The 18,898-nt window shown below is 40.6% G+C and overlaps 1 protein-coding gene across 1 annotated transcript in view; it reads left to right on the top strand.

The window, feature by feature from the left end:
- LOC139934133 (uncharacterized) overlaps nucleotides 1–18,898 on the top strand; it is a 32,191-nt gene that overhangs the window by 1,243 nt on the left and 12,050 nt on the right. The window contains exons 2-3 of the mRNA XM_071928427.1: nucleotides 841–923; nucleotides 1,521–1,688. Of these exons, the coding sequence (XP_071784528.1) occupies nucleotides 841–923; nucleotides 1,521–1,688 (251 nt within the window). The remainder of the gene's footprint in view (nucleotides 1–840; nucleotides 924–1,520; nucleotides 1,689–18,898) is intronic.

Raw genomic sequence — 18,898 nt, 5'->3', positions numbered from 1 at the left:
ACCCAAAGTTAGGACCTTGAGATAGAGTTAATCATATTCTTTGTCCCCGATGCAAATTTAACATCTCTTATTTCGTTGCGGTACCCGCTGCCAAAACATAGCGTTCGAACTGCTTCTAGCTACCGGGCAACCCCGGTAGTCTAGTTGGTAAGACACTGCTCTGGAATTGCAAGGGTCGTGGGTTCGAATCCCACCCGAGTAACATGCCTGTGATGTTTTTTTCAAAGGACTCCGGAAAGCACTGAGTATACAGTGCTATTAAAACACACAACGGTGTATGGGTAAAAACAAAAAATTAATATTCTTTGTCCCCGATGCAAATTTAACATCTCTTATCTTGTTTGTCATATCGTTTCTTGAAACCGGCCGCAAGCGATCTCCAAGAAGAGAATTTAGTCACATTTGATTGTACATTCTTTGGTCTTTGGGATCGTAAGAAATTTTTTGAAAAATTACGCAGACATGTGCTACCAAAGTGGTCCTGCAGCATGCACCGTTGATTGCCTTCCAGTTGCCTGCAAAAGATTGCCTCGTGTGACTATGGCGTGACTATGGTGTAACCGCCATCTTGTTTATTCTTGATTTCAAATCGGAGTATTTGGTGTTCGATATTGGGCATCTTTTTCATCATTTTGATAATTAGGTAAATTGATATGTCACCGTGTTCTAGTGGTTAGACTGCTGGACTTGCAATCACATGGCTGTGGGTTCGAGTCCTACTGAGTTAACCGCTGATTTCACAATGACTAGAAGTATTGTCGTCTAGTCAATACTGAATCACCAGTTTCTTTATTGGGCAATTCATAACAGAAGTTTTTAACCAATGTTTGTACTAAATAGATCTTCTGCTGTCATGCGGCGTTTACCGGAGTTTGCGGAGTTTGCCGAGTTCCCTCGACGCGGGAAGATCATGTCAACGAATTGTATATAAAGCTAAGGCCTATGCGTCAGTTAAACTTACAAGTTTGTGCCTTTTATATTCTGAACGCACTATGCTACGCCACGTGATGATTACAGTCGCAGAAAGTTAACTGCAAATCACTAATAATTATTTGTTTGCCCTATATGCATCCGTATTACTCCGCCCCCACAAGCAGAGCGGCAAAAAAGTAACTTCACCCAGTTTGCAGTCCACATTGGTCTAGGAGGCCGTGCTAGCCTGAGCTAGAATGAACAACTTTACATGCGAAACATACATGATAACCTCGTTTAGCCTACTGGACTCGGCTTGAAGAAACGCTTCCGTACTCTGTGATTCTGTGAGAGCTTATTTGAAACATAAAGTTGAAGGTAGCTCGAGCCATCGGGTAAAGCTTAAGTGCTCACTTCCGCGGCGCTCAGGCAGCAGTCAGATCTCATCAACTTCAACCATACCCGGTGAAATTAGAAAGCGAGACTAAAAGGGGTACACGATTCACGTGCGTTGCTGACTTAGTCTTTATGGTTGTTGCTGCAGTACAGCTGGGCTATTAAGAGCTTGGATTTTCAGTTCGATTCTTCTTTTTTTGTTCATCTAAAAGCCAGTCTGTCGCCATGTTGCTTAGGGTTGTTTGCAAAAACCACAGACCTTGCTGGGGACTTGGTAGTGTCATCATTGGATGTGTACTGTTTCTTGGGTTGATAGCGAGGCTTGGTTCGGCTACGAAGCCATCGCAGCGCATACCTGGGGTATGCCGCTCTATCATAAGGTGAGTGCCTGTATAAAGTCAATTGGAATTAACTAATAAGGACTATTCTAAAAAAAAAATTAAAAAGGGCGGCAAAAGATGTGTGTCACTTTTTGCGGCTGTCAAAGTTCTCGGTTGCTCCAAGGCTATTGTTCTTTAGATTCGTTTACGTATGTGTTAATAATGTGTGATTATTGGGCCCTACAGACTAATTAAGTAATACTATTGATTTGATTACTCATTTTATTGCTCTCATTGTGATGCAAAGATTTGAAACTTTGCATGGTGGAAATACGATATAGAAAGGTTTGCGGTAACACCATGTAATGACTATCTCTAATGAGTTGGGGTGGTTCTGAAAAAGAACCGTTGGTTTCAACTCGACGTTTCGATCAATATGCTCTGATCGTCTTCTGATGGAGAAAGCAGTCTGAATTGCGGACCTTTTGAACATCATGCTCCGTTGAATCAGCATTCAACAGTGAAGAGGAGTGAATTCAATTTCAACAGTTAAGCTTTCACTTGTCAAATATTATATCATTTAATTTAATTGCGCCGCAAGAAACATTCAACTTCTTAAAAAGAAAACAGCGGCAAGGGCTGGTTATCCATTTAATTTCATCAATTGTAAATGGGTTGTAGACATTCAACTTACGAATGGTCAAAGTTTACTTGAACGCCTATAAATGAATTAGGATGACTTAAAGGCAGTGGACACTATTGGTCAAAAAAATTACTCAAAATAATAATTATCATAAAACTTTAAATGGTAATGAGTAATGGGGACAGGTTGATAGTATAAAACAATATGAGAAGCGGCTCCCTCTGAAGTGACGTAGTTTTCGAGAAAGAAGTAATTTTCCGCTTGATTTCGAGACCTCAGATTTAGAATTTGAGGTCTTGAAATCAAGCATCTGATTCGTGTGAAAAGGGTTTTTTTTCTTTTATATTATCTCGCAACTACGACGACCAATTGAGTCCAATTTTCACAGGTTTGTTATTTTATGCATATTATGTTGAGACACCAAGTGATAAGACTGGTCTTTGACAAATACCAATACTGTCCACTGTCTTTGAACGAATCTGAATGAGAAAAACGAAATAATGCGTGCACGAAAATGAAATGGTTGTATTTAACTAGTTAAGCTTTATAATTTGGTTTTATTAATTAACAAATGATATACGAATTGTGCACACACATTTGTTTATCTTACTCTTCTAACCAAATCACTGTCCAACAATGATTGACAACCCCTCTTGGACGAGTGGCTCGGTCTAACTAAGGATATCATGGCGTATGCGCTATAATCAGTGTCAATGTGTGGTTAAGGCAAAGGAAATATTTGTATAATGTCATCATACGACGTACCTCTTTGCAGGGTTTTCAAATTATAAATAATAACAATAAAAGGCTTTTATATAGCGCCCTTAACGTACAAAGGGCCCGAGGCGCTTCACAAAGGTTACAAATATTAATCAAGTTAAGAGAAGAAAACAATTAAGAATGCCTAAGAATGATACAAACGACTAAAGACAGTTTTTACAAATTTAAGCAAGTATAAGAACAATAATGGAAAATTTAATATAAACAGATTAAGAATGCAAATAGTGAGTATTGAGATATTGAGTTCTAAAAATTCAAAAATATTGCATGTTTTGAAAGGTTTAGACTAAATAACAATTGTAACTTTTGATCCCACACACTACTTCAGTCATCGTATTGAGAAACAAGTTTATTTTCTACAGCAGGCGGAATAAATCATTTTGTTCCCACGTGTAATTCCAAACTCGAGAGTTAATTTGTATTTCCCCCTCCACATCTTCTATTCCTTATGCTTAGGGGGAAACGGATCAGTGTATAGTGGGCTCATGTTTAGGTAGACTTGTAGACAAGTCGTTAAATCGGTCCCACGCGGTGAGATGGTCGAGTTGTGCAGGTGCTCTCGCGAGATCACTGCTCTCGCGCGAACTGCTGGCTCCCCGATTTCTACTCCTCAGGTGGGGAGTAGAAATCGGGGAGCCAGCAGTTCGCACTGCACAACTCGACCACCGCGTGGGACCGATTTAACGACTTGTCCACAAGTCTAATGTTTAGGAGCTGTTCCAGTCTAGCCTACTTTAACATTGGCTTCCGTGAAGTGTGACGAGGAGTGAAGCAAAATAATACAAAAAGAGGAAAACATGTATCCCACTCTTTTTAGTCACCCTCCTCCCACCTTTGATTTTGTATGATGTGTTCCCAACCTTTTGTGGTCGAAACCAGCTCCTTTCCTCTACCCCTGCCGCCCCCCCCCCCCCCCCCCCACGCTGTATCATTCTCTTCATTGTGCTTTTGGTATCTTCTGTGTGATTTCATCTCTTTCTATGTCCCCACAGAAAACTCACTCTTTTTAGTCACCCTCGTCCCATCATTGGTTTTGTCTGATGTGTTCCCATTACCTTTTGTGGTCGAAACCAGCTCCTTCCCTCTACCACTGCCCCCCCCCCCCCCCCCCCACGCTGTATCATTCTCTTCATTGTGCTTTTGGTATTTTCTGTGTGATTTCATCTCATGTCCCCACAGAAAACTCACTCTTTTTAGTCACCCTCGTCCCATCACCATTGGTTTTGTCTGATGTGTTCCCAACCTTTTGTGGTCGAAACCAGCCCCTTCCCTCTACCCCTGCCTCTATCACCATTCTTTATTCATCGCTGTGATTTTATCGCTTTATGTCCCCACATATAACTCGCTCTTCCCTGTACACCATCTCTTTACTGCCCTCGTCATTGTTTGCATCTTGCTTCTCAAGAATGGTATACCAAACCTTTGAAGACGTGACCTGCTTAAATACGGAGCCACAAACTGTGGAGCACCTCCTGAGATGCATTTAACCCTTGGTGCATTTACTAGAAATATTATTAGACACACACACATTTCTTTTAAAATATAAGGCACCGTTGGCAGGTTTATTTACTCTAATCATGAGGCGGCCGTCTTGATGTTCTCAATTCAAAACAATGCAACCCAAACCGAGACTGGCAGGAGAATAGTCTGGTTCCTTTTCATACAATGAATGTTAGGACTCATTACTATTGTGGGGGTACAGGTAACATGACCAAAGTGGTGACAGCATGATGAGGGTCTATTGTAGACCCTCGATGGCTCGGGCATTTTTAAATGGTTTTATATCTGGAATGAATTACGCATAATCCCTATACGCTGTGTGATGCACGCGGAAATATTGCATTTGGCAAAAATGTGCAATGGAACTATTTCGAGAACCGAAACAGACCTAAATATTTAGTTTCCAGTCGCTGTATAAATAGAACTTCTCGATTTCAGATTATTTTTAAGCCGCAGGATGGACCCTCCAAAAACAAATCTATCAGAATGAATTTAAAGGGATTATAGAGGTTGCGGGTTGTTGCCGATTTCTGGGGTTGTCCTTCCGCGTTTGTACACACGCACAGCCCATAATCTGAGAGGCTGAAATTGGCACACATTGTGTTCTTGAAATGCCATGTTTTATCATTCTGAAGCATACAGAAATGCGCTTAATATTGTTAATGTTAAAGGCCAATACAGCGAGCTGAAAATTAATTTCAAATCCGGAAGCTGACATAATTATGAAGTAACATGTTAGTCTGAAACACTATCTGCAAGTCGAGAAATGTAGCATTCAAGGGGTGTGCACAAAGGGTGTGGAATAGAAATTCTCATAGATTTACATTGTATGTGTCGGGGGGGAACTTTCCTTTAAATTTGTGTTACCTCTAATGCTATAATTTTTCCAAAATATAATTGATAAGATTGTTTTTACTCCTTTATTTCTTGTGAGGCCGATGACTTGATGTTTTACAAGTTGTTAATGTTTTCATACTATTTTTGTCAGGTCACTAGTATAGATGACCTGTATGTTTTTTATTGGAGGGGTCTGGGAGGGCACATCGCTTTGGTGACAGTTTTTAAAACTTTTGCCTTACCCTGGACGGCCCCTGCCAACAAAGAATTATGTCCGAAGATTTAAAAAAAATAAAATAAATAAAATAATGGTCTTTGAAAACTGTCAATATTGTCAATATGTTTTTAATCAGTCATTAATTTTCTTTTCTAACATAAGGTCTCATTTGGGTAAAGTAGCATCAGTCTTTTATGTTTAAAGGCAGTTGACACTATTGGTAACTACTCAAAATAATTATTAGCATAAAACCTTACTTGGTAACGAGTAATGGGGAGAGGTTGATACATTAAAACATTGTGAGAGACGGCTCCCTCTGAAGTGACGTAGTTTTCGAGAAATAAGTAATTTTCATGAATTTGATTTCGAGACCTCAGAATTGGATTTTGAGGTCTCGAAATCAAGCATCTGAAAGCACACAACTTCGTGTGACAAAGGTGTGTTTTCTTTCATTGTTATCTTTTCAACTTCGACGACCAATTGAGCTAAACATTTCTACAGGTTAGTTATTTTATGCATAAAATATGTTGAGATACACCAAGTGAGAAGACTGGTCTTTGACAATTACCAAAGGTGTCCAGTGTCTTTTAAGAAAACTATTTTCACAACAGACATTACCACTTACCTATTCCGATGTGCTATTCAGTGCAATGAGAGAATTCCTTGACTCACCTCAGTCTTCTTCACTCACGAGTGAAATTGCCTTTAAAGATAGGGATCGCTCCTCAGGGAGGGAAATCCCTTGTCCCTTAGGAACCTAATTAGGGCAATCAATTATACGAGACACATCAACCACTGCAGCGTCATCTTAACTAAAAATTATATAGCGATGGTCCGTGGTTGTTCATAGTCTGTGATGGTCCAGTTGAGCCATGAGCTTGGCGGTCAAACGCTTCGATGGCCCCGGGGAGAAAGCACAGACCATGTCCCCTATCCAAAATCTTATTCTTCCTCACTATTCAATTGACCGTAACGTTGATGTTGTCACCAGGCCGGGAGACTTTTAGTTTCGACTTCAATCAAAGTTTATCCTCTGTCATGCCTTTCTTGATGATATATTTTCCAAAGGTTGAATTGATATCATGGGGGTTGAGGCATTGCATGGTGCGGCTTCAATATAATTATTTTATTTGGTTTGCGGTAACACCATGTTTGGATATCTACTAGCCCTATATAGGACTCTTCCTCTGTACACAGATACTGTAGTATAATACGAAAGTGTAAGGCCGCCTACAGGGCTATAGATATCTACTTTCCAGGTAGATTATGTTTTTCTGAGAACTTGTCGTGATTGGTATTATACCGCAGAGTCGAATTTCAGATTTCAGAGACTTCTCAGTTCTGAAAAGAAAGCTTTTCAATTCAGATCTGGAAAGTCTCCTTTTAAGAAATGATATGTCTTCTGTGTTCCAAAAATCTAATCCGTGGTTTATTATTTGATACCACGGTAGGAGCTTAATATAAAGTATTAGACCAGTTCTTAAAATAAAACATAATCTACCCAGCAAGTAGATACACAAATGATAGAATTAGAATTATTATTATTATGTTTTATTTTTTATTTTTTTCACGTTAAAAACATAGAAACTTGACATACACTGGCCAAATTATAAGTCTACATAATCAATATAAAAACTATATGAATCAATACCTAACTTAAAATGCATCGCAAGACAAATTGTATGTATTACCATAGTGATTTGTAATATGACCTCACTCTTCACTTAAAAAGATCACTAAGTTTAGCTCGTATAGATACAAACCTTGCGTTACCGTGTTGGCATCTGTCTGTCTGTCTGTCTGTCTGTCTGTCTGTCTGTCTGTCTGTCTGTCTGTCTGTCTGTCTGTCTGTCTGTCTGTCTGTCTGTCTGTCTGTCTGTCTGTCTGTCTGTCTGTCTGTCTGTCTGTCTGTCTGTCTGTCTGTCTGTCTGTCTGTCTGTCTGTCTGTCTGTCTGTCTGTCTGTCTGTCTGTCTGTCTGTCTGTCTGTCTGTCTGTCTGTCTGTCTGTCTGTCTGTCTGTCTGTCTGTCTCGAGAGACAATAGACCTTTATCATGCTGCATCCATCTTGGTCATGTTCATCATAAACAAATAACAATAATGAATGCTAATAATCATTTTGAAAAAAGGAACCAGACTATTTTGTTCATCCAGCCTCGATTTGGTTACATTGATATCAATGGGAGAAATTCAATATGGCTGCACCGTGATAAAGGTCTATGGACAATAAACAATATAATATTGCGCAGTTTATGCTAGTTAGTTTAGTATAAACAAATTCATTAAAGGCAGTGGACACTATTTGTACTTACTCAAAATAATTATTAGCATAAAACCTTATAAGTAACGAGTAATGGGGAGAGGTTGATAGTATATAAAACAGTGTGAGAAACAGCTCCCTCTTAAGTAACGTAGTTTTCGAAGTAATTTTCAGCTAACTTGATTTCGAGACCTCAGAATTAGACTTTGCGGTCTCGAAATCAAGCATCTGAAAGCACACAACTTCGTGTGACAAAGGTGTTTTTCTCGCAACTTCGACGACCAATATAAGCTCAAGTTTTCACAGGTTTGTTATTTTATGCATATGTTGAGATACACCAAGTGAGAAGACTGGTCTTTGACAATTGTCAACAGTGTAAGGGTCTTTATGACATTATTCTTTACTTTGCGTCTTACTGAACGGTGAGTGGCGTATGGGGTGCCACTGGCTCTCTTCCCTCGTGCCTGTTTGTAACAGCCTGTATTGGTTCACAGTCATTAGAGTCAAAGGAAGTTCGGTTCTTGTCCCACGACTCTTCAATCAGCTTGCCATGTAACTAGAACAAAATAAACCTGCATAGTTATTTCAGCTTAGAGGCAGTGGACACTATTGGTAATTACTCAAAATATTTTTTAGCATAAAACCTTTCTTGCTGACGAGTAATGGGGACCTTGCAGAGTATAAATGATATTGCAAGGAGTTGTGTTCAGTCCAGGCTGAAACACAACATCTAGTGTGTGGACACGATAAGAAGAAGACTACCAAGAAAGGTTTTAAGCTAATAAATATTTTGAGTAATTTACCAATAGTGTCCACTGCTTTTAAATTAATGGCAACAACAACTTATATTTCTAGGTTAGAAATAGCCTACAGCAGCTCTCGGTAGTATAAAGGATTTGTTATGAATCATTTCACTTTAAATTAAGCCTACTGGCGGGGGTGTGTGTTATTACCCTTTTTATTAACACACAGATGTTAAATTTGCTTAGGCGAAACATCAACTGCATGTTTTAATCATTGTTTGTTCACTGACGTATATTTAAGTATTCATAAAAATCCGAAATTTTAGAAAATCTTCATATTCTCCGTTTAAAAGAATCTTTGTTATTCTGTTTAGCAATGTAGGCCTTATTTAAGCTTTAGGGAGATGCATCGTTCATTCCGCACTCTTGACGTTTTCAAGGAGCGATTCATGATAAAACTTACCAGTACCTGCAGACGCTATTCATTAGAAACTGTGCTAATTTTATCATTCTGACATCTTTATCAACTTATACCCTGACTGCGTGGTATACTGGATTGACCTCTTAGTGAGAAAAATTTGGTTGAATTTGGGTTCAAATCCGGTGGTAGTTTAGAGGTCCTTGCCCCTCAAAAAGGAGAACCTCTGCAATTCCCTTTTTTATCAACATAGTCAAAACATGGCTTGGATTTGCTTCAAGATTATGGTTTCCTTTTCGGTGTGTAATGTGAACGTGAGATTAGTGATGTCTGCGGGACATGGCGGATGTCTGGCATCCGCCTGCCCGGGCTAGATCAACCATACCTGGGCGCAGCTCCATAACGCTGCCGATCAGGGGGGAAACATGCTTACAGCAACCACTGTGCTAAGCACACTAAAACAGCGGGGTACCAGTCTTGGGTAGTGTACCTTAACATGTCACACAGGTAACCTGCATAGCAAAAAGCTACAAGCTGAGCAAATCTGGTTTTGAGTTGGAATCTCTGTGGAGTTTGCCTCAAGGCTGTACAATAAGTAAAATCCTCTTTGGCACAAGATGCAGACTAAACGATACCAAGAAAGGGGCCAACAGGAAACAGTCGCGGGTATGAGAACCATGTTCCCAGATAGGCCTAAAGCCCTCCAGTGTTTTCTTAGGTACAGAAATACCCAGATGTTTCGGGGGAAGGGGTTTGAATTAAGGTACTTCAACTTCGTCTTGAAAATGTACCACAAAGTTACTTCGTTGTAAAGCATTCAAAATCAAATACGAAATAGTGAATAAAACAACATTGATATACAAAACATTATATGCACGCTGCATGCAGACGACCGAAAGTGCAAGCTGGCAAATTACATCACTTCGGACCAATCATAAGGCTAGTCCTAAATTGGGACGAATAACTCGTCCTAACTCGAGATAAGACTAGCCTTAACTCTATGTGAAATCAACCACAGTGCCTGCCTGTATCCTTAAAAAGGGGGGACTAAGGGCGGACATCACAAAGACTCAGGACTAGTCTTATCTCAACGTGTTAGGACGTGTTTGACTCGTCCTAAAATAGGACTACTTAATAGCCTAAGTTTTTAATATCTCCTAAGACTAGTCTTAACACAAGTTCTTTGTAAAACTTACCCCTGGTCTGCTAAGTATAATGACTATCTCTAAATGAGTTGGGGTGGTTCTGAAGGCAGATTATTAAAATCCGTGTATATTTCTGTCACCAATTCGTGATAATCTGAAAACAGAGTGCCTCTTTTTCCCTTGTGAAGACACGGTAGGCGCCTGTCTCATGGGTGTGTGCTAATGCAAACTGTCAACGGGCATCAGGGCCTACTTGTCGGCTTGCCAACACCATCCGTCCCTTTAACTATTCGGAACGGTTGCATTTGTCGTTTTGCACTCTTCTTCTTAAAAATTAACTACTGTGAAAATAGCTGTCTCTGTTACTCATTGCCAGTTAGCATGAAGGAGGTTGATCAGAGTATTTTGCTTCTTCAGGATATGTCGATTTACGAAGGAAGTTTATTTTACTCTGAAGCGGTCATGACTGTTAAAATGCTGGTTAAAACTTGTACCCGTCCCACGGTTCTGTGCCAACAACCCTCTTGTTTAGTGAACTCTTAGTATTTTTTGTAAGTCTTTTAACTAGTTTTAGAACCTTTTGATACGTCAAGCATTATTTGTATAAACAATACTTCATTCATGCTATTAATGTCTTTAAAGCTGATGTAAAGCTGTCTTCTGTCATAGTTATTTTGTTTGAATAAGCTCTTGAAGCTTTTTCACGCTTCGCATGTTATACGTCTTCAATGATATATATTCTTGTTTGTGAGGATATTTTCATGTGGTGAAGGTTTTTTTCGGCTGTCCGTCTTTTGACTACCATGCCTGCCTATTTATTTTGTATATAGTGGCTAGTTTGGTTTTGTTTCGGTGGATAGCATTTACAATTCTGTAATTTTTGAATTTTGGAATTGAATATCAAATTGTCCATCTGTTCAGTGTTTGACGAATGAATTTTTTGAAAACCTAAAGAGTAAACTTTACCACAATGACTTCCTGCATTGTCTGTGATGTTTATTCTTTATAAAATCCCTCATATCACATTGCTTAATCCGCTAGAGTTTCAATTTTGAGTGTGTAAGGATGACATTTATGCAACTCTATTTTTCAAATTATGACGGTGGGGAATGCTATATTTATAGGCCTATAAAGATTAGACATGATCCCTTTTGTCTTTATCTGTAAAGAGCCTCGAAGTGTTACATCAGGGCCCAATTTCATAGAGCTGCTAAGCACAAAAATTTGCTAAGCATGAAATTTCTTCCTTGATAAAAACAGGACGGCAACCAAATGTCCATTTGACTTTCGGGATAAGCAAACAAAAGCTGAATACCAGTAACAAGCACTATGCAACAAATGGAAATTTGGCTGGTAATCCTGTTTTTACCTGTGGGTAGAAATTTCATGCTTAGCAAATTTGTGTGCTTAGCAGCTCTATGAAATTGGACCCAGATGTTCAGACTAGAAAAAAAAGAAGTGAATCAACCTTTCAAAAGCACTGGACATCTTTGGTAAATGTCAAAGTGGCAGTTTTCTCACTTGGTGTATCCAAGTATATTCATAAAATAACAAACCTGTGAAAACTTGGACTAAATTGGTCATCGAAGTTGCAAGAGAATAATGAAAGGCAAAACATTAAATACGTGTGCTTTCAGATGCATTATAAATGGCTTCTGGCCAGAAGTCTTTATTTTGTTTAGTGAGAAATTTCCTCTTTCTCAAAACTATACGTTACTTTAGAGGGAGCCGCTTCTCACAATGTTTTATACTATCAACTGCTCTCCATTGCTCGTTATCAAGTACGTTTTTATGCTAATAATTATTTTGAGTAATTACCAATAGTGTCCAATGCCTTTATATTAACGGGAGAATATATTTTCCTCGTGGACCCTCGACGTGTTTTATATTTCATCATGAGGCACCCTAGTGGATGAGTTCCTATGTATTTTCATAATCACCCTTTAATAATGGCGCAGTGTACTAAACCACTGTACGGGGTCGACGGATTAAAAACAAGATTGTGAGCGACTCATTACAGATCCTTTGTAATCCCCTAATTAGTTTCAGTAAAGCAGTTAACCCCCAACTTGAGGAACTGTCACTATCAAAAGGAAGTGGATAGTCCCACCGATGGGTGCGTTAAACCTTGACACTAAAGAGCAAGTTCGAGTGTGCACCATGGTTAACTAAAGGTTGACTATTTTGACTCGAACCCAGGCTGGTCGACCCTTGGTTAACTACTGTGGTCGACCATTTGAAACCAGCCTCATGGCCATGGTTTCTCCCTGGTACCGGTGTAGCCTTGTTTCATGCTAACCCGTGTAGAGAACAGAGGGGGACCAGCGACACTAAAACAAAATGGCGGAATGAAAACTTCAAAATACCATACAGATGGTAGACTTTCATCGAGTCGCTCAAGTGAGTACAAAGGCGCGTGTACGTTGCTAGCTAGTGGTCGACTAAAATGTGTGCACGAACTTACTTTAAAGATGCTACTCACTACAATGACATGCTGATTGAACTTTGATCACTTCAAAACAAGATAAAAATACATCTACTGATGTTAGACTTGCATTCAAGTCGTCGATGGTTACAGTAACTCACCTTAGTTGGAAACGACGTAATCCATTTAAACTGTCACTTGCTGGAGTGTGTGGTGAAGTCCAATAGGGAAATTGGACGAATTACAGCAATGGGTTCAAGTCTAGTTTAAAACGTCTTTATTGACCTTTCTGTTATGACGTCACAGCCACGAGTTTCGCCAACCCTGGTTGGTAAAGGTATGGGTGTCCTTAATAAATAATGCTCATTCGAAGCAGTACACACAGCAATACAGAAGCACCACACAGAACACTACAGAAGCGGTACACAGAACATTGCAGGAGCAGTACACAGAATATTACAGAAGCAGTACACAAAACATTTCAGGAGCAGTACAAAAATCATTGCAAGAGCAGTACACAGAACATTACAGATGCAGTACACAAAACATTACAGGAGCAGTATACAGAACATTGCAGGAGCAGTACACAGAACACTACATAAGTACTACACAGAACATTACAGAAGCAGTACACAGAACATAAGCAGTACACAGAACATTACAGAAGCAGTACACAGAACAATACATAAAGCAGTACACAGAACTGCAAAAGCAGTAAACAGAACATTACAGAAGCAGTACACAGAACATTACAGAAGCAGTACACAGAACATTACAGAAGCAGTATACAGAACATTACAGAAGTAGGCATCCGTCCGTCAATACTGACGATGGACTGCGCCCGGGGGTTGTCCTCTCTCTTGCAGCTGGGGTTGTCCTCTCTCTTGCAGCTGTGGCTGTGGCTGAGAAGTCCAATTCTTGCATGGCAGTCTCTGCCACAGTTGTTGCAGACATACGGGGAGGGGCCTGACACAGGGGTGGGGTCTGCTACAGAACATTACAGAAACAGTACTCCATGATATGTAATCAGCACTACAATTTTAATTTCCACTTTAAAATGATTTTACTCGGGAGCTATCAAACATCAAAACTTTCAAAAGCCACTCCCTTACCTTGCAGCCCACCAACATCTTAAAACAATTGCCATTAAAGTGACCTCCATAGGTTTTCCTGCCAGAAAGCCAGGTACAGTTGTTGACAACCCTCCCAAAGTATGATGACAATAAAAATAGTTATTTTTTGCCAACGACTGTTTACTGATAGCGCACCTGCAGCGATAACAAACCCCGGGGCATTGTCGAGCGGGTATACTTTAGGGACATTTAGAGGGGACCATTAATGACGCACATCCCGCAACCGCATTACGGCATTTCCCGTTGGTGTGTTTGGTCTTTGGTCTTTGGAATCATTTTTTGAAAAGGCGGGAAACCGCAGGTGACTGAGTGCATGGTACAACGTGGAGACTGCTGACCATTTGGCGTGTGGTGAAGAGTGAGACATCAAATCAGGGGTCCAATAAAATCAAGCCGAAAAAAAATCAGCTGCTGGCAAATTATTGGCTTAGCAGAAGATATGCGTTTTTTTGACCGCATGGTGGCTGGCCTTCGTGAAACAAAATTATCTGGGGTCGATTTCACAAAGAGTTCCTATAGGAGATACTGAAAACTTAGGCTAGTACCAAGTTAGGACGAGTAACTCGTCCTAACTCGAGATAAGACTAGTCTTTATGAAACCCATCTCTTGTGCAAAACAAGTAAAGCGAACTTTGTTTTGTGGCAGTCAGAATTATTAGGCACAAACGAAACCCATATCCAATGCTCGCCTGGAATGTGTGGTATTTTGTGGTAGACTGTAATACCAAGCCTTACAGCATGGAGGAATGAATTTCCTTCCTACCATGCATGTTTAAAAAGAAGAACATATGTACCCAATGCTATCCTGAAACGTGTGGTGCTTTGTGGCAGTCTGTGGTATCAGTGTCGCGGCTGTATATAGCAACAGAATGATACAACATGTAGGTCTGTCCACTGCTATAGCCTGGAAGATGTGGTGCTTTGTGGTGGACTGTGGTACCATAGCTGTTCGTGTGCAAACAGAAGAAGATGGTACTTTGTGACAGTCTTTGGTATACCTGGATAGGAGGGGCGTCTTGCAAATTAATGTATGTTCAACTAAAACTGCCCCACGAACACTTTATAAGATCATAGGCAATTGTAAAATTTTTTTTAAACAGCGTACAATGGAATTAGTTTAGTTCATGAATTTCGCAACTTTACGTATTGCATTATTGGCATATTAAGACAAATCAGATATGCCCTTTATAGGAAAACTACTTAGCAACAAGCATGATAAGATCATTGTAATCATTTTATGAATCAAAGAAGCTAAACAAAGAAATTCACGGATGACGAGTCATGATGGATGACTTAAGAGACAACCCCTGGACACGATGTCACTGGCTTGCAAGCAACACATTGAGTGAATACTAAGTAGTTAATGAAGCCTGCAACCATGAACCCTATAAAACAAAATAGGGCAACTTAGATTTAAGGCTTATTGTCTATTGAAAGAACTTTCGAAAATCCGCGGTCAAACGACATTATTGCACTTATAAAGCGCTCAAATCCATCAAAGTGTTCATGGCGCTCAATACAAACAAAAGATAAACACAACCAAACTTGAAACGCAAGCCTATTATAAGCTAAGAAAAAAATCCAGAAATCTAAAAGAAAGCAAAAGCTGTAGGCCTAAAGCTTTGAAGAACGACTATCTGATACTTGAATCGAGGCAGCTGAGGCAACTCAATGTATACATGGCTTTTACCCCATATCAGAGTCTTGCAGGCGTGAAGCCAAGGTCGCTAGTCTCTTTATCAAGCGCTAACAAAGAGGGCTGAACGGGAAGAAATCAGTTACAGGGGAACAGGAACTATCTGGCATGGGATTACACAGAGTTGGGCGTGTCTTTTATTGGGAATATATAAACATAAGGTTCGCCTTCTCTTGGCGCGCAAAATATAATTACGTGACCAAAGTTAATGCATGTGTTTCCCGTATTAAAATAGACGATACCGTGTACTGTGATCGCAGCTTGTCCAGTGGAGTATGAAGCGGTCGTAGTCAAGATTCGAGAGGGGCCAGTCTATTTCCATTCAAGCCCTGCAGAAATAATAATGGAGTTAGAATGGGACAGAACGGGCTCGATATTTATAGACTTCAAATGCTGAGCATTTTTCCAACCCCTGAACTGTAGGGTCCAGCTTCGGGATCTGCTTTGGTCTTGAAGCACTGCGCAAAACACTGCCGCAACACTGATGAGGCTGTCCAAGTAGGGGCCGAGGCCAATTATAATTATTATACCAAGCGCAAGCGCTAACTGTTGAATGGGGGCATGCTGGTCTAGCTAGCGATCAAAGTTGGGTGCGTTTTGACGGTCGTAGCCAATAACTGGTTCGTCAATAGCCAGTGGTTAACCCATGGCAAGTTTCAATTTAAACAAGTGTTGGTTACGACCGCGACAACGCACCCCTGATCGATAGGAACGATCTGGGCCCAATTTCATAGCGATTTCATGGCCGATGTTGTGCTTACTATGCAATTTCTATTTCATAGCACTGCTAACCGTAAGCACACGAAAAGGCATGCTAACCTTCCGGTGCTTACCGCACGAAAATAAATGACGTCACAATGCAAATCCACGGCAAACACGCAATGTGGCCGTCCAATTTTTCTGCTAACCTGTGAAATACGCTAAGGCTTAAGCAAATTTTTCTTCTACAGTAAGCACGCAAAATTGCTTACCTTTAAGCAGCACTATGAAATTGGGTCCAGCATGCACCACGTACCAGCATTCTACGCCTAATGCGGGCGTACCAAATATTTTGTGCTAAGGTCTATGCCCCAATTCAAACTGAGTCTCCCTCGTTCCCACCTCACTCATGGATCTCTCCCGCAGACCCCTCTATCCCTTCACTCTGATAGAACTCAGAAGGTCTTGTCATAATCAGTTAAGACAAACACCACAGAGGCGACACCTGGTACTGAGATGTTTTACACCGTGTGTTGCAGGGGGATCAGGGAGGGTGGACTGGGCCCGTGACCGTGATCTGAGTAATCAAGTTTTCCCAGAAAGGAAATTTGGTTGGATTTATGGACAAGTTATGAGCCGTTACAAGGAGTTTTTATTTTGCAATAACGAGGATTTACGTCAGGCCTGATACTTCATGGAGGCAACAAAATATGATTGCCTCCATGTCCCCTGGTCATTGCGTTGGTGCCCTTAAAATGTTCCAGTAGAAATTCACAGTTTCCTCATAAGGTGCCCTTTACCAAGGAGAAAATGTCTTGGTGCTCTTGCCCTTTCAAAAAAGAAACGTACAGGCTTGTTACGTAATGCTTTTGCAAACAGGGTCCAATAGTTATTCACTGCATACCAACATAGAGCTAGGACCGGTCCTAGCTTTATGAAACCAGCATACGCTTGTGGTGCTCTTGTACTCGTATGGGCCGTGGGCAGGGCGTATAAGCGCAGAATCAAAAGCTGAGAGAACTGCGAAATAGAAGACCAGTGCAACTCGTGACTATCTCACCGCGTGGGACCATAAACGACTTGTCCACAAGTCTAACCCATTTAACCCCCCCCCCCCCGGCACATGCATCCACCCCTCCGCTCAGCTGTCCATAAGAGGGTGTGACTCAAAATGTTATGGAAGGAAGCTAGTCTCCTTCGAGCCCCTGATAGCGCGGCCCTGGACCCTCGGCCGCTTCCGATTGTACGCCGCTTCGAGGCCTCCATCCCCCGTGTCATATTTTATCTACGTATGATGAAGTTTTAAAAGCAGGGCATGTGGAAATGAAGTAAAACATCTGAGTTATGGTTGGATCACCTACGGGTGTCCGGTCTTATTTTTACGGGTTTGAACAGCTGTTCCCAATCTCATGAAGCTGTTAAGCATTTTGATTTTCCTAGCACGGCGAAGGCCTCAATTTCCTTGAGGCTACAGTGTGTGCTCACTTTCAGTTATAGTGCTGCTATTCCGTAAGAACATGTAAGGTTTACACGCTTTACCTTTCGGCTCTTATCGTAAACATTGAATAGCGTAATCCAGTGACCACTGAAGTTGGTCGCCAAATTGTGTTTAACCTGTGAAATACGCTTACAATTCAGCAACATCGTCTGCGACACAAACACAAAAATTTGCTTAATTTTGACAGTTCAGTTTGGTCCAAGTTTTGCTAATTTAGCGAAAAATATTTTCACAGCAGTAACCGTACACAGCTGTCCTGTTGGGTTTTGCTAAGCAAGCAACATTTTTAAGCACTATCCATTCTGCCGGGGAAAAAATACCAAAGACAAACATGTTGACCCAAGTAACCTGACGTCATCACTGTGCTCACACAGTGTGCCTGTAAATGCTCTTCCGAGAAAACAACATATATTTGTTTCAATAACAAAATGCCGTAAGCAATAAAATGGCTCGCCTCTGTCAACAAAATAAGGCAGTTAAACTTTTGTGTCGCTAGAATTACCCAAATGCCTTTGCAGAATTTAAGCTACAATTTAAAGACGTGAAACTTGCTGTTGTCGTAGAAATTGGTTGTAGAATGAGTTTAAAGGAATAGAAAGAGTTCCCATAAACCAATGATACCTTTAATCATTTTTCCCCAGGAAATTTGACAGTAAACCCCCGCTTGGTCTGTCTTTAAGTAAGAATGACTCGTTTGGCAAGCTAGCAACACCTGTTTAAGATCTCGCATACACCGGAAACTTTCAGCTACACGTGTATTACTCTGGTCTGAATGTCAAGATCTTTCGATTCATGAATCTTCTTCAAAGACCCTTTCTTAGATTGACATGATTTGGGGCTGTTAGAACTTCTCTATAGGATATTCCTGTACATGCCGGGCCTTGTCACACGAGGCAACTTTTGCAGGCAACTTGGGGGCAACCAACTGCAGTGCATACTACATTACCACTTTATACCACTTTGGTAGCAAACGGGCCATGGTTCCAAACATTGTCTTACGATCCACAAGAAAAATAGGTGAACTTTCAAATGTGAATGCTTTTTCTTCATGGAGATTGCCTGGAACTGGTTGCCTGTAAATTGACTTGTGTGACATGGCCCCACTGCCAATTCCTGTGTTGAGATGAGACTACGTTATTAATAACGCCGTTATGCAAATTTTCCACCTTGGAGGATTATTTCAAAAAAAGAGAGAAAGAAAGCCGGTCACACCTCTCCCATTGGAATTTCATGTCACAAGGCATTGCAATGCATATTCTCCTATTATATCTAAAAACA

This window comes from Asterias amurensis, chromosome 2, assembly GCF_032118995.1.
Source record: "Asterias amurensis chromosome 2, ASM3211899v1".
Lineage (NCBI taxonomy): Eukaryota > Metazoa > Echinodermata > Asteroidea > Forcipulatida > Asteriidae > Asterias > Asterias amurensis.
This window is presented reverse-complemented; position numbering and strand designations above follow the sequence as displayed.